This window comes from Neopelma chrysocephalum, unplaced genomic scaffold, assembly GCF_003984885.1.
Source record: "Neopelma chrysocephalum unplaced genomic scaffold, ASM398488v2 Primary Assembly neopelma1_71, whole genome shotgun sequence".
Lineage (NCBI taxonomy): Eukaryota > Metazoa > Chordata > Aves > Passeriformes > Pipridae > Neopelma > Neopelma chrysocephalum.
Window position 1 is genome coordinate 10,106,429 of NW_020897731.1, and position 13,173 is coordinate 10,119,601.

The following is a 13,173-nucleotide window of genomic DNA, read 5'->3' on the forward strand; positions in this document are numbered from 1 at the left end:
AAAGAATATATATTATTTATGTCCATTAACCAAAAACACTACAGATATTTTTAGTTACTTATATGGATTTCTGTATGGATTTACATTTCTTTAATTATGTTATTATTAACAGTACTTTGGTTACACCTGTTAAGGATTCTATTACTTAGAAGGACAATTTATATCTGTTAAATAAAGGTATTTCTGCTGAATAGGTGAGATAAAGAAGTGATTTAGATTGGATTTTTATACTAAAGCTGACTTCCACTAATGGAAGTTTATATGGTGTTTAGTAGAAATAACAATTGTACAAACGTTTAGTATTGGAAAACACCTTTAAGATCATTGAGTCCAGCCAGTAACCTGGCACTGTCCTCTCCCGCCCAGGACTCCCACAGACGCTTTAGAAACAGAATAATTTTATCCTCTGATCATTTCCCTGTGACTCAGAGTCTGCAATTCAATTCACCCACGCCCTGATCGCTCCTGCCTGCTGCTGTAGCTGCCTGTGGTGCACAACTGGCTGTTGCCCCGGCATGGGGCCTGCTCCCTCCGCCCGGAATTCAGTTGTCCCAAGCCAAATTAAAAAAAAAAATAAATTCCTTCCCACCTATGCAAGGTAGGAGTCAATGGAGGATTTCATAAGTGCCAAGTTAAGCACTACTCTCCAATTTGAAGCAAATAGAATAGTTAAAAACTTTTTCAGGTCCCTCTCCCTTCATGCCTCCTTATCTCCCTCACAAGTGGATGTACTCTTTCTGCTTTTTTATCTTTCATCCTAATGAAATGACGATAAAAACACTGTTAGGTGTTGACTAACTAAAACCAAACGTTTTCACAATTTGGGCTTTAATAATATACAGAAACCTCAAGACCAATGCATTATATTATAATGCTGAATTTGATTTTGAGCATGTTGCTGTGTGTAGACTCTAGATGGGTTGCAGTCAGTGCTGCTGAAGACTAGGTCTTATCTTTTATAGTTACTGATGAAGATAAAAAAACTATTTAGTCCATTTAAAAATTGAAGAGAGGTTTATGCTTGGATGGAATAGAGTCCCTTCTTGCTAATGACAAACTACAAAATGTTTAGGAATTGTAGTCAGCAGTTGTCCATTAAATTAGTGTGTGGAACTGTTCTGTGTATGTTAATCGCTGCATCACGTTAAGCATCTGCAAAAGCAAATGACTATATTAACTTTTGAGACCTTTTTACTTACTTTCAGAATCTCTTTGTAAGGGTAGAAAGCATTTTCATTTTATAGAGATGCAGACTGTCATATATTGAACTGGAAAGATACTCAGTGACAGTGCATCTACTGCTGAATTTTCCTTGCTTTTTCCCTTTTTTTTTTTTATTTAAATTTTTAGAAAACCTTCAAGGCAAATGAAGGGGATGCCCGTACAAACTCAAATAAAAAGTGTGAATGGGCTAAGAAAGCTTTGGGTACACATCAGTTTGTTTTTCTTGAAAGCTGTGTGTAATGCTATCATTTGTTCCTCATTTTCAGGTTCTTTTGTCCTCCTCCATGTGTGTATCTTATGGGCAGTGGATGGAAGAAAAAAAAAGAGCAAATGGAACGGGATGGTTGCACTGAGCAAGAATCACAACCTTGCGCCTTTATTGGGATAGGAAACAGCGACCAAGAAATGCAGCAGCTGAACTTGGAAGGAAAGGTAGAAGAACTGTAGTAAACTACTCCGATTACTGAAAGGATATTATAGCTACATGGTGCATATTTCAAGGAATGCCCTTGCTTATTTTTGGTAACTTTTCTTACTCTGTAGCAGATACTACATAAGTGGTTTAAAAGAAAAATCTCTCGAAAATATGTAGGATGGTTGAATAGATGGATTTAGTTCATAATGTCATAACAAGGTACTAACCTTTAATTTGTAGGTTCTTAATGCAGAGTCAATTAACTGTTAGGTGTTTGGTAGGCATCAGTGGCTAACTGAAATCTGGTTTCTGGCCCAAACTCCGTGTCCTTTTCCTTGGCTCGCATGAATGGAAGTGTCTGAACATCTGCTGCTAGAAGTGGTCTTTAAGTCCCATTGCATAAAAATACTATTAAAATACCATCTTAAAAATTTAGTAGATCGTTTTTTACAATGGTGCAAATTGCTTACAAGATTTTTTTAAAGGTATTTGTGATGAATTAAACAGTTGGAAACTAGCAGCACAAGTGTTCATTTTAGCTGGTTGTTTTATTAAGCTGTATTTTATAGCCACCTAGTATTTCCAGCACTGTCTACCAGAAATGCTTCATATATTGCTGAATAGGAAAGAATAATAAAAGTTCTTTTTGATATTTTTGAACTTCTGTTGTCACCTAGCATAAACACTTAGCCAAAAGTAACTTTCTCATGTTTCAAAACCCAGTCATTTCCCATCCTTTCAATAAAAGTTTGTCTCAACACATTTTCTGCACAGGTAGCCTCTTGTGCATGCTCAGTGTAGTGTCTGTATGGCTCTACTCAGATGTAATTTTTAGCAGTGCTCTTAGCCCCTCAGAGATGGCTTTGACACAGTTATGGTCTCCAATCATGTTTTCCAGTCCTGGAAAGACTGTAAAGTAATGAGGTTGGGTGCTAAACTTCACAAAGCTAAACAGTAGTCATAAAAGAAATCCATAGGGAAGAGATGGAAAAAGCAGTTTCTGATCTGTTTTAGAAACTATTGCATCATATTTCCTATTTGTTCATAATTAAATATACATAGTTTCTGGAACCGGGTTGACTTGAAAGAAGAAACAACAGTGTGTTTTCACCTACAGAATTATTGCACTGCCAAAACATTATACATATCAGACTCAGACAAGAGAAAGCACTTCATGTTATCAGTAAAAATGTTCTATGGCAATAGTGATGACATCGGTGTGTTCCTCAGTAAACGGATCAAAGTCATCTCCAAACCATCTAAAAAGAAACAGTCACTGAAGAATGCAGACTGTAAGTATTTTACAGGTTTTTTCTATATGTAGCAATTAATTTTGACTCCTACTAAATTTTTATGTATTCCGATGTCTGATTACAAAGTAAATACAACGAAATTTTCAACTTCCATTTTTTTTGTTGCATTTCAGAATTGTACACATCAGTGTATTTTAATATATTCCAATATAGATAGGTTACACTGTTGAATTTTATGCAGTCACAGCTAATTATTTAGTAAATATAAAAGGTCCACCAAAACCCCCTGTATTCTGAGAAATGAATCCTTATAGACAAGTGTATAAAGACTGTTCTACCTCAGCTTTCCAAGCTCTTGGATCTGTTAAGCTGCTGTGATCTGGTGCTTAGGATGTTTTGATCAGTATCAAAGAGACAGTGATAAATGAGTAGCGTCACGTTACCCAAACTGCACTTTGTCGCATCACAGCCACCTTCTTACTCCCTCATGCCATTTTCATGTTGTTTTTATTTTTGTTTTGCATGGTTCCTTTTAAGTTAAGAAATCTGTATGGTGATGTTTCACCCAGCTATTTGCTTACTGTGTTTTTCAACTAATGGTATCTCTGGTGCTAATGTATGGTTTGGAACATTTTTGCTTTTCCTCCAACGTTTTTTGCCTGCATACCACTGGAGCACCTCAAGAGATAGCCTTTTTTTTTTTTGTTTGTTTTTCTCTTTCTCTTCACTAGTGCTTTAAAAGGCTCTTCCATCTGTGTTGGGCTGGAACCCATTCACCTATGGAATGTGGATCTCGGGGCGCTAGCTTGGCACATGACTAAAGGCAATCTGTTGCTGTGCAGTTCACACCCGTGGGCTCAGAGTATGCACTGTTGAATTTGTATTCAGACAGATAGTTTTGATGGACAGTGAATATGAACCAAGTAGAACAACAAGCCCATTTTGATGGCAAAATGTTAGTTGCTGATTTTTTTTTTTTTAGGAGAGCAAACTTTGCGTTTCTCTCTCTTGAATGATCAGTAAGTTCAGATCCAAGAAGATTTCAAGTTGCATGGTTATAATTTTACATAGTTACATCCATCTTCCTTTCAGTTGCTTGTGATTTGTAGAAATAATTTTTCTTTATACTTCAAATAATTGCTGAAAGTTGTCTAAGTACTTCACAAGGGCAGGCTAAAGCTTCTGCTCAAATAATCAGTTGCTGGAGAAGGAGTCTTCAGCTGGCAAGCACTGGCCCATTTGGTTAAGTGGCAAAATTCTATGAGCTAGCATGCCTTTGGAGAACAGACACTATGTTTGTTATCCCACTTGTAATTTTTTGAGTATTTTTGGTCTATCACAAATATAAATATTTCCTAAATTACCAATATTTGAAAATTATTTCTTGATTTCGTGTATGCTTCAGTTTATTTTACAGTATTTGTGACTTTTTGTTACTTTTCTATGATGAAATTTTCATAATAATGAAGTAATTTTATAATCTCAAGTCTGTATATGTTCCTTGCAGTATGTATTGCATCAGGGACAAAAGTGGCACTATTTAATAGACTTCGATCCCAAACAGTTAGCACCAGATATTTGCACGTAGAAGGTGGTAATTTCCATGCCAGTTCACAACAGTGGGGAGCGTTTTACATTCACCTGTGTAAGTAAAAACAAAGCGATATATATCTTTTCACTTCCCTCCCTCCATCCTCACAAAAAAGCATCCTGCATATTAATTGTCCATATGCAGATTTGTTTTGTTACTGAATATATATATTTGATGTAATAGTGTGATGTTAATTGTTGTTCTTGTCAAAAGAAATAATTCTGAAAATTCCTGTTTCATGCAGTGGATGATGATGAATCAGAAGGAGAAGAATTCACAGTGAGAGATGGCTACATTCATTATGGGCAGACTGTCAAACTTGTATGCTCAGTTACTGGCATGGCACTCCCAAGACTGGTACAGTTTAATTTCTCCAATGCTGTAATTAATTTATGGATGGCTACTTAATGTAATTCCATAGTTGGATTCCATTGTTTACAATTTTTGGCTTTTTATGTTTCCCTTTGTTAATACATGTTTTATATGGAAAATGGCATTCACTTTAATGAAAGCATATTTTTATATCTGCAGATTAATTCTGTGAACAAAGACCAACTTGTAAAATAAACGTAGGATATTTTTCAGAATTCAAGCCTGCCAAAGTAGGTTAATCTTTAAATAGACAGATTAAGAGTATGTCCCCTGTACTGAAGTACTTTAAATATTGATATTCAATGGATGAGTAAAATATTTGCAGCCAGTAGGACTATTCCATGTGTTGAGTTCAACACAGCTTTACTCAGCTCTACTGATTTGAATCTAAAAGCGGTTCTGTGTACTCCTGAGGCTACATTAGACCAATATCAGCTTCCAAAAACTTTTTATTTTTACATTTATTAATACTATATGTTTTAATATGAAACATGGGAAGTACCTTTGGGATGACCAGTTATGGTTTGTGAACCAAAAAAAAAAAATTACTTCTGGATACACGTTAGCAGTTTTTATAAATAAAGTTAAGTGTAATTACACATTTTTTTTTCTCCTTTTCTATGTGCTTAATGCCAGCCTAAGTGGTATTTTATGTGACTGATAATAAATAATGCTTCTTATGAGATCTTCTGTGAAATTGTGGTTTGTCAGCCCATTATGAATTACATACAAGGCTTTCTCAATTCCATTTTTAGCTAGAAACAATCTGTAGAATGCGCCAATGTAAAACCAGCCTTCCCTGCATTTTACTAAGACTGTAATGAGAAATTCTCTCTCAATATCAAACTTAGATAAACCAGAAGATAATAGCCTGCTCAATGTAAATGGGACAAAATGATAATTTCAATAGATTTTTTTTTTTTTCTTAAATCGCACTGTTTGACAGTGAGATCCAGACCTGGTTACTACTGATCTGGTGCAAGGAAATGAAATTCATTAACATAATGTCACTTTATTTGTGGGCTTCCTGTTAATATTATTGCTTAAAGGAGTTGCCATCATTTATTATTCCAGAATCCTTATTTGCAGGTAGAAATAGATTAAAACAAATTAGGCCTAAGGTTCCTGTTTGTTTGCCATTGGGAACATTTGTCATGCTGCCTTACAGGACTGATTGGAGGTGATGTGATTAAAAGGTAAATTGCAGATGTTTTATAGGCTAATGCAGGAAGGAAAAAGTTCACCTTGAAACATAATTATTATTATCATCATCATTGATATAATACCTTTTACATTAGAAATCCTAGAGGACATAGGTGGCTTTCTGATTGTCAGCTTAAAAGTCTGCAAGCACATAGCTGCTACTGCTACTGATATTGCATAAAATGAAGTATTAAACTTTTTTCTAGAAGTTGTTTAAAATTACGAGCTACAGATTTTTCCTGACTATAAGGGAGTAACTTTTTTAATTTTTAAAAATAAATTGATAAAACAGATCTGAATTAAGTCAGCAGATATTTTTTTTCACTGAACTGCCAGATGTAAGGAACATTTATTCCTTGCAGTTGTCTTTAAGTAATATTTTATGACCAACTACTGTTAAGATACGCTATAATTGTTATGTTTCCAAAACTCTAAAGGTATTGAGATGTGCTTAAGTTAATCCTTATTTTTAACTATTCCCCTTCGGCAGCTGGTTTGCCACAGAATGTTGTTGATCCTATCAGTGTTGGAAGCTTCTGTAGAAGCGTATTAATTATTAAAAATAGTAATTAATAATAAAAATAGTAAGATAATTAATAATTGCTTTTCTGCACTGGCAAATGGAACAAAAGTAGATTTTGCTGAAGCTTCAACTTTTATCCCCACTCCTATTACAAAGATAAAATATATATGCATGCAGCACATTGAAATAGTACTGACTGCTACTTCAATGTTGTGTTCTTGTTTCAAAAGCATTGGGAATTATGAATCTAATATTGGTATTAAAACAGGAGGCATGTAAATGTAAAAAAAAAAAATAAATTACCTTTCACTTCCTTTATTGTCAGTACATATGTAATAAAGTACAGAAATTGTCCTAAATATATGTATGTGCTATTTTCATTCACAGATAATTCGAAAAGTAGATAAACAAACGGCATTATTGGATGCAGATGATCCAGTATCACAGCTCCATAAATGTGCTTTTTACCTTAAAGATACTGAGAGAATGTATTTGTGCCTTTCCCAGGAGAGAATAATCCAATTTCAAGTAAGTTGTTTAAAACTCTTTCAACAGATGAGAAGCATGGTTGCAAAGTTTTCCCAGATATTCCAAAAATATGTATGAATGCCATTTTTCCAGTAGGTTTGAAATGCAAGTCTGATACTTTGTGTTGAAAAGAGAGGATGGAAAGCTACAAATTTCATCTGTCCCTTTCCAAATCTGTTTTTCTTTCCTCAAAACCTTCTTCCATGTCTGTCTAGACAATGAATTCTGGTTTCTCCAATGAAAAAAAAATGGAAACACACTTGGAACTTGTGCATGCAATCATGATACTGTGGCTTAACTTGTTGACATATGCCAGTGGAGTTGCACCAGTTACTTATGTGTCCATTTCTAGTTCACAGCAAATAGGAAATAATGCAGTCAACAATAGTCTTGTTTCATGGTGAACTCAGCAGTTGCCATGTCTTGCTCTTGGATGACAGTGTAAACGTAGACAGCTGTGGCAGTTGACCACAGTAACTTATAAAGCCACAGAAACTTGGTTTGTCTGTAAAGAATATAACTGTCTCAGAAGTATTTTTTTTTTTCTCCAGCAGATGGAGAAAAATACTGAGTTTTAGTCTCGTGTATGTTAGCATGCTTTTAGCAGACTTTCAGCTTGGTAATTCCTGCCAGACTAACAAGACTGTGTCCCAATTCAGGACTAACTATTGCAATTTTCTTTAAATATGTCAGGGCAGCTCAAATAGCAAAGGGTGTTGAGAGATAATGCTGTGCTTCAGGAAGATGGGAAAGACTCAGGACCTCCTCAGAACAGCTGTAGCTTCTTGGGTAAGAAAAGTAGAGGTAGGAAAGTGGAAGGCTTGGTAAAGGTTCACTTGACTTCTGTCCTGAATTGGGACAATGGAACTAGAATATGAAAAGCTTTGTTCTTATTTCAGTAAACATATTCATGTCCTGTGGTTCAGAAGGTGGTTTGATCTATTGTTTCTACCCACAGCACACGGCAGAGATATATCTATTAATATACTATATGATAGTATATAGTATGGTATAGGAGAATGGACCATCATCAAGAAGAAAACTGTGATATGGAAATTACAATAACTCAGGAGATCAGCCTTACTATTTAATCTTTCTCAGAGTACTTTATGGGAAGTGCTGAATGAAGAAGCAACTCCTGCTTCTCTGACAGCTGCCTTAGTTTAGCATCCTGGAATTGCCTGTGGGACTGTCAGTACATCCTGCCGCTCTTCAGTTTCTGCAGCACTCATGGAGCCCAGTCTGATAAGAGCTCTGAACTTTCCACGTGGGTAGGAGTTAGATAAAAGGACAACCCCCTATTCTGAATTCTTTTAGTGGAGTTGGTACCTGCTGCTTCTACTTGCTGGCTAAAGTCTTTTGTCTTGCACATTGGGCTGTTACCATGCTTTGGTAAGTGAAATTACTATGAACAATAAACTCTTTCTATCAATGTCAGGAGAGAAATCCTATTTTATCTGGTTTTTATTTGGATCAGAAGACAAAGATCAGGGAAACAGCATGTGTAGTATCTTTCACCTGCCTGCTCTTAAGCACTTGCTTTTGAATACTGTTGCTCTAGTAGGAATCTAGGCAAACTATGGTCACTGTAAAAAAACCAAAAAATCCCCAAAAAACAAAATAAAAAAAAAACTACAAAACCTCTGAACTTTTCTTTAGGCTGACAAATCTCCCTTGGGTGAATGGAAATAGCACTATATAGAGACCTTAGAGGCTTAAAGCAGAGAGGCTGTAAAAAGTTAACAAGTGAGCATGAACCTTGAAATTCAGTTGCTGAAGTACCAACCAGATCTCTCTTTCAACACATCCATGTGTTCTGGAGCATAGAGAAAGAATATAAATAATGCCTTACGGGATCAGAGCACATTCCATGTCTGTGTCTAACAGCAGCAATAGGAGTTGGTGCTCATGGGAAGCAGGTGGATGTGGTTGCTTTATGCAGTCCAGTGCAGTTATACTCTACCAGCATCCACACTGCTTGTACTAAGTGTTCTTAGAGGCTGCCTCCCTGATTCTGTCTTTTAGTATCATTTTTTAGATGTGTACATCAGTTTGATTACTTTTGAATGTGCTGATGTTACTTTTGAATGTGCAGAAAGTTCAAGAGGTTTCCTGTCCTTTGTGTACTAAAGTTTTGCTGTATTTGTTTTGAATGATGTAACGATTTCTGTGAGTGATTCCTACTTCCAGTGTTGCAGGATTTAGTGAGCAACAGTTCTGCATTCACTTTAGCCATCGACATCTTAGTTTCTTCTCTCCTAGTTTTAGAGTCAGTCTTCTCAATTTCTTCTCATAAGGTCAGCACTCCTTGGTGATTTTAGTTGCCCTTCCTGTCCCTTCTCTTTTATTTCTCTGTGGCTTTCTTAGACAAGGAGACTGTAACTGCACACAGTATTCCAGAGTTAGGTGAACAAAACTGGCAAAATAACACCTGATAACTTGTTCTCAGTATTTTTTCTGATGATGTGCAACATTTTGTTGTCACTCACTGCTGCCACTGCACATTGAGGTGGCCTTTTCAGAAAACTTTCAGTGGCAACATTAGGAGTTGTAACTTCTGTCTCCATGTGGAGCCAGACCATGATGTTAAGGCATTTCAATCTTCCAGAGCCATCTGTTGAGAAACTTCAGTTACGAAAGGAAAAAAAGGGAAGGCAGTGTCCCTGGAGGTAAACTGCTGTATTTGGAAGTGGTAAGGAGGAATGTTTCTCTAGGATAGGACTCGTAATCTTTCGAGGAGTTCTGTGACAGAAGTAATTAACGTGTTCCTGAAATGATTCTTGATGTAGCAGGACTTTGAGAACAAATTCTGTGGCATTTACCTTCCATTCTGTGGGTTTAGGAGACCTGAAAAAAGTCACTCAAGGGTCTTTTACAGGTTCATTCATTTTTTTATATCCATAGTTTTATTTGTCATGGGTGGAAGTGCATCAGTCCGTGCCAAGAGGAATTGCGATCAGCCTGTAGGAAAAATGTCATGCTTTAAAATAGTACACAACAGTTCCTATACAACATATACAACAGCTCCTCTTTTGAAGTTGGACTAGTAATTTAGAAGCTCCATATGTTTCTAATGGAAGTATCATTTTGGTCTTGAGCTTGGAAAGATCTACAGTTACTATACGTGTTGCACACTTCCCTTGCAAGCTGTTTTCAGTGCTTTTTTACATGATCATACCAGAGTGAAGACTCCACGTGAAAATTCAGCTTAGATTTTAACATCTGAACTGGTCAATTCACAGTAATTGAAGTTTATCTGACATTTTGAAGAGTGAAGGTTACGATTACATACTTCGATATTCTTAAAGCACAATGGAGGAAAACAGAATTTAGGTATTAGAATTTTTGAGTCCCACTTTTTTTCTGTGCCAGTGTTTAACCTATACACAGTTTCCTTATTGATTGCTAGGTGTTGTTGCTATTGCTCAGAGAGGCTTCTGTTGCCATAAGAAAAAAGTTCAGTGTATTTTTTATCTATGTAGATAGATATATATATGTGTACTAATTTAGTGTACTAATTCAGTAATATTTAGAGGGAGACAGTAGATGATCTTTACGGGGTCTTCCAACCCAAGCCATTTTATGATTCTTTTATTCTAATTTGCAAGGTTGTTATTTCAGCTTCTCTCCTATGTCTTTGAACAAACACTGAAATATAAGATTGTGTTTTCGTCATTTTATGGATGGCGAAGAACTCTAAAAAAAAAAAGAATCTTGACCAGGTGTAAATCATAACTAATGAAAAGTATTGCACTTCAGTCTGTAGCTGTTTTAGACACTTTGCATTAATAGAATCAGTTTTAAAGCAGCTACTTCTCATTACCGTAGGTTTTTGGATAATGGCTATTGAATAACATTAAAACTGAAAAAGTTGAACTAAAATAAAACTCAAACATAAGGCGAGGTGACAGTGTCATAGGTGATAAGTTATGGTGTTCTCACAAATATTAGTTTTCTGTTAGTTTTTCTGAAATGTATATAACTGTTTCTCTCGGTCACTTTGTTAGAGGAAAACATAAGGAAACATGTTTTTGCAGTAATAGGCATTATTACTGGCTGAGTTGGTTTTGGGGTCTGTGATTTGATAGACATGTCTACAGATCAGATTTAAAACTTTTCTTTCTTTCTAAGGCCACTCCATGCCCAAAAGAACCAAATAAAGAAATGATTAATGATGGAGCTTCTTGGACAATCATTAGCACGGACAAAGCCGAATATACGTTTTATGAGGGGATGGGACCGGTCCATGCTCCAGTGACGCCTGTGCCTGTTGTAGAAAGTCTTCAAGTAAGTTTGTTGTTGGTTTTAATAAACTCTTTTATGTTAGATTATTTTTGTCATCCTGTTTTAACCATCATGGTACCTTTTTGGAATACTGTAGGAAAACAGTCTTAATAGCTTTATAAGTAGTAAAATTACTTTATGTTGTAATAATTTTTCTTACCTACATTTCAGAATATATGAGCCTATTCATCACAGGAATAATATTAACATTGCTCTATACAATAAGATTTTTATTTCTTAAAATACTGTGGTAGTGATATCCTTAGGACTTCTACTTCTGTTTTGATTATTTAGAAATTGTTTTTGACTCTTAGACAATTACAAATCAAAGAGAGCTTTATTAAAAAACAATCAGCATTCATCCAAGGAAAAACTTGAAGCTCTCCTAACACGTTCTCTGGAAGATTTTGTTCTCTGTTTTCAAAGTATTGTTGACATCTATTTCTTAAGTGGCCACTATCAAAACTTGGAAATTCCCTCCTGTTATCAAGTTAATTGGTAGTACCTTTTGGATATGTTACTTCTTTATAGTTCAGTTGTGTAGGTTGTGTGTATTTCAGTTTTGTCCAGCTGAATAGAAACAGCACTGATTACAGTTCATGTTTGCATATGAAGATTTTGGGATTTCTTTGTTGTTTTGGGGGTTTTTGTTCATTTGTTTTGTTTGGGAGTTTTTGTTCATTTGTTTTGTTTGGGGGTTTTTGTTCATTTGTTTTGTTTGGGGGTTTTTGTTAGTTTTTTGGTGGGTGGTTGGGGTTTTTTTCTGTTTGTTTTTTTTTTTTAATTTTTTTGGTTGGTTGGTTGGTTTGGTTTTTGGGGTTTTTTTTGTTTGCTTGCTTTTTTTTTTGTTGTTGTTTGTTTTGTTTTGGTGGGTTGTGGAGTTTTTTGTTTGTTTTGGGTTTTTTTTTCCTAATGGAGGAGTGTTTATTTTTATTAATACATAATTGGGGGGTTGGATTTTCTTCTTTCTTTTTTCCAGTTGAATGGTGGTGGGGATGTAGCGATGTTGGAACTTACAGGACAGAACTTCACTCCAAATTTACGTGTCTGGTTTGGGGATGTGGAAGCTGAAACCATGTACAGGTACAGTATTTTCTCTTACTTTCATGGTCATTACATTCTCCTGGGTGCTGTGAAGAGTGTATACTCATGTGTACACATTAAGTGTATACTTTTCCATCCTGCAGAAAGAGATCTGGTTGCCAGCAGGCTCAGTATGAGTTAGCAGTGTGCCCTGGCAGCGGGGAGGGAGGGCAAACCACATCTAACTGGTCAAAAGAGGTTATTGTCCCACTGTATTCAGCATTGGTGCAGCCTCACCATGAGCACTGTGTGCAGTTCTGGGCCTGATGGTTTAAGGATGTCCAGATACTGGAATGTGTCCAGAGAAGAGCAGCAAAGCTATTGAAGGGTTGGAAGGCATGTCCTACGTGTTACGGGTGAGGACTTTGGGCTTGTCCAGTTTGGAGAAAAGGAGGCTGAGGGGGATCCCATTGCTCTCTGCAGCTTCCTAAGGAGGGGAAGGAGAGAGGGAGGTGCTGTGCTCTGCTTCCTGCTGTCATGTGTCAGGATGCATGGGAATGGTTCAAAGCTGCACCAGGGAAGACTTAGATGGGACATGAGGCAACATTTCTTTACCAAGAGGGTGATCAAACTGGAACAGGCTTCCTAGAGAGGTAGTCGGTGCCCCAGGGCTGTCAGTATTTAGGCATATTAAGGTTATTGGACCTTAATAATATGCTTTAATTTTTGGTCAGCCCTGCAGTGGTCGGAGTGTGGA

The 13,173-nt window shown here is 36.3% G+C and overlaps 1 protein-coding gene across 4 annotated transcripts in view; it reads left to right on the top strand.

Moving 5' to 3' along the window:
* Nucleotides 1-13,173, top strand: part of RBPJ (recombination signal binding protein for immunoglobulin kappa J region) — a 160,471-nt gene that overhangs the window by 143,032 nt on the left and 4,266 nt on the right. For all 4 annotated transcript variants that reach the window (XR_003534784.1, XM_027686584.1, XM_027686586.1 and 1 more), the window contains 7 exons: nucleotides 1,491-1,656; nucleotides 2,757-2,931; nucleotides 4,400-4,537; nucleotides 4,728-4,840; nucleotides 6,969-7,109; nucleotides 11,241-11,396; nucleotides 12,373-12,476. Coding sequence is in view for 3 of the 4 variants with exons in the window: in XM_027686584.1 (XP_027542385.1) it covers nucleotides 1,491-1,656; nucleotides 2,757-2,931; nucleotides 4,400-4,537; nucleotides 4,728-4,840; nucleotides 6,969-7,109; nucleotides 11,241-11,396; nucleotides 12,373-12,476 (993 nt within the window). In the remaining variant the exon portion in view is untranslated. The remainder of the gene's footprint in view (nucleotides 1-1,490; nucleotides 1,657-2,756; nucleotides 2,932-4,399; nucleotides 4,538-4,727; nucleotides 4,841-6,968; nucleotides 7,110-11,240; nucleotides 11,397-12,372; nucleotides 12,477-13,173) is intronic.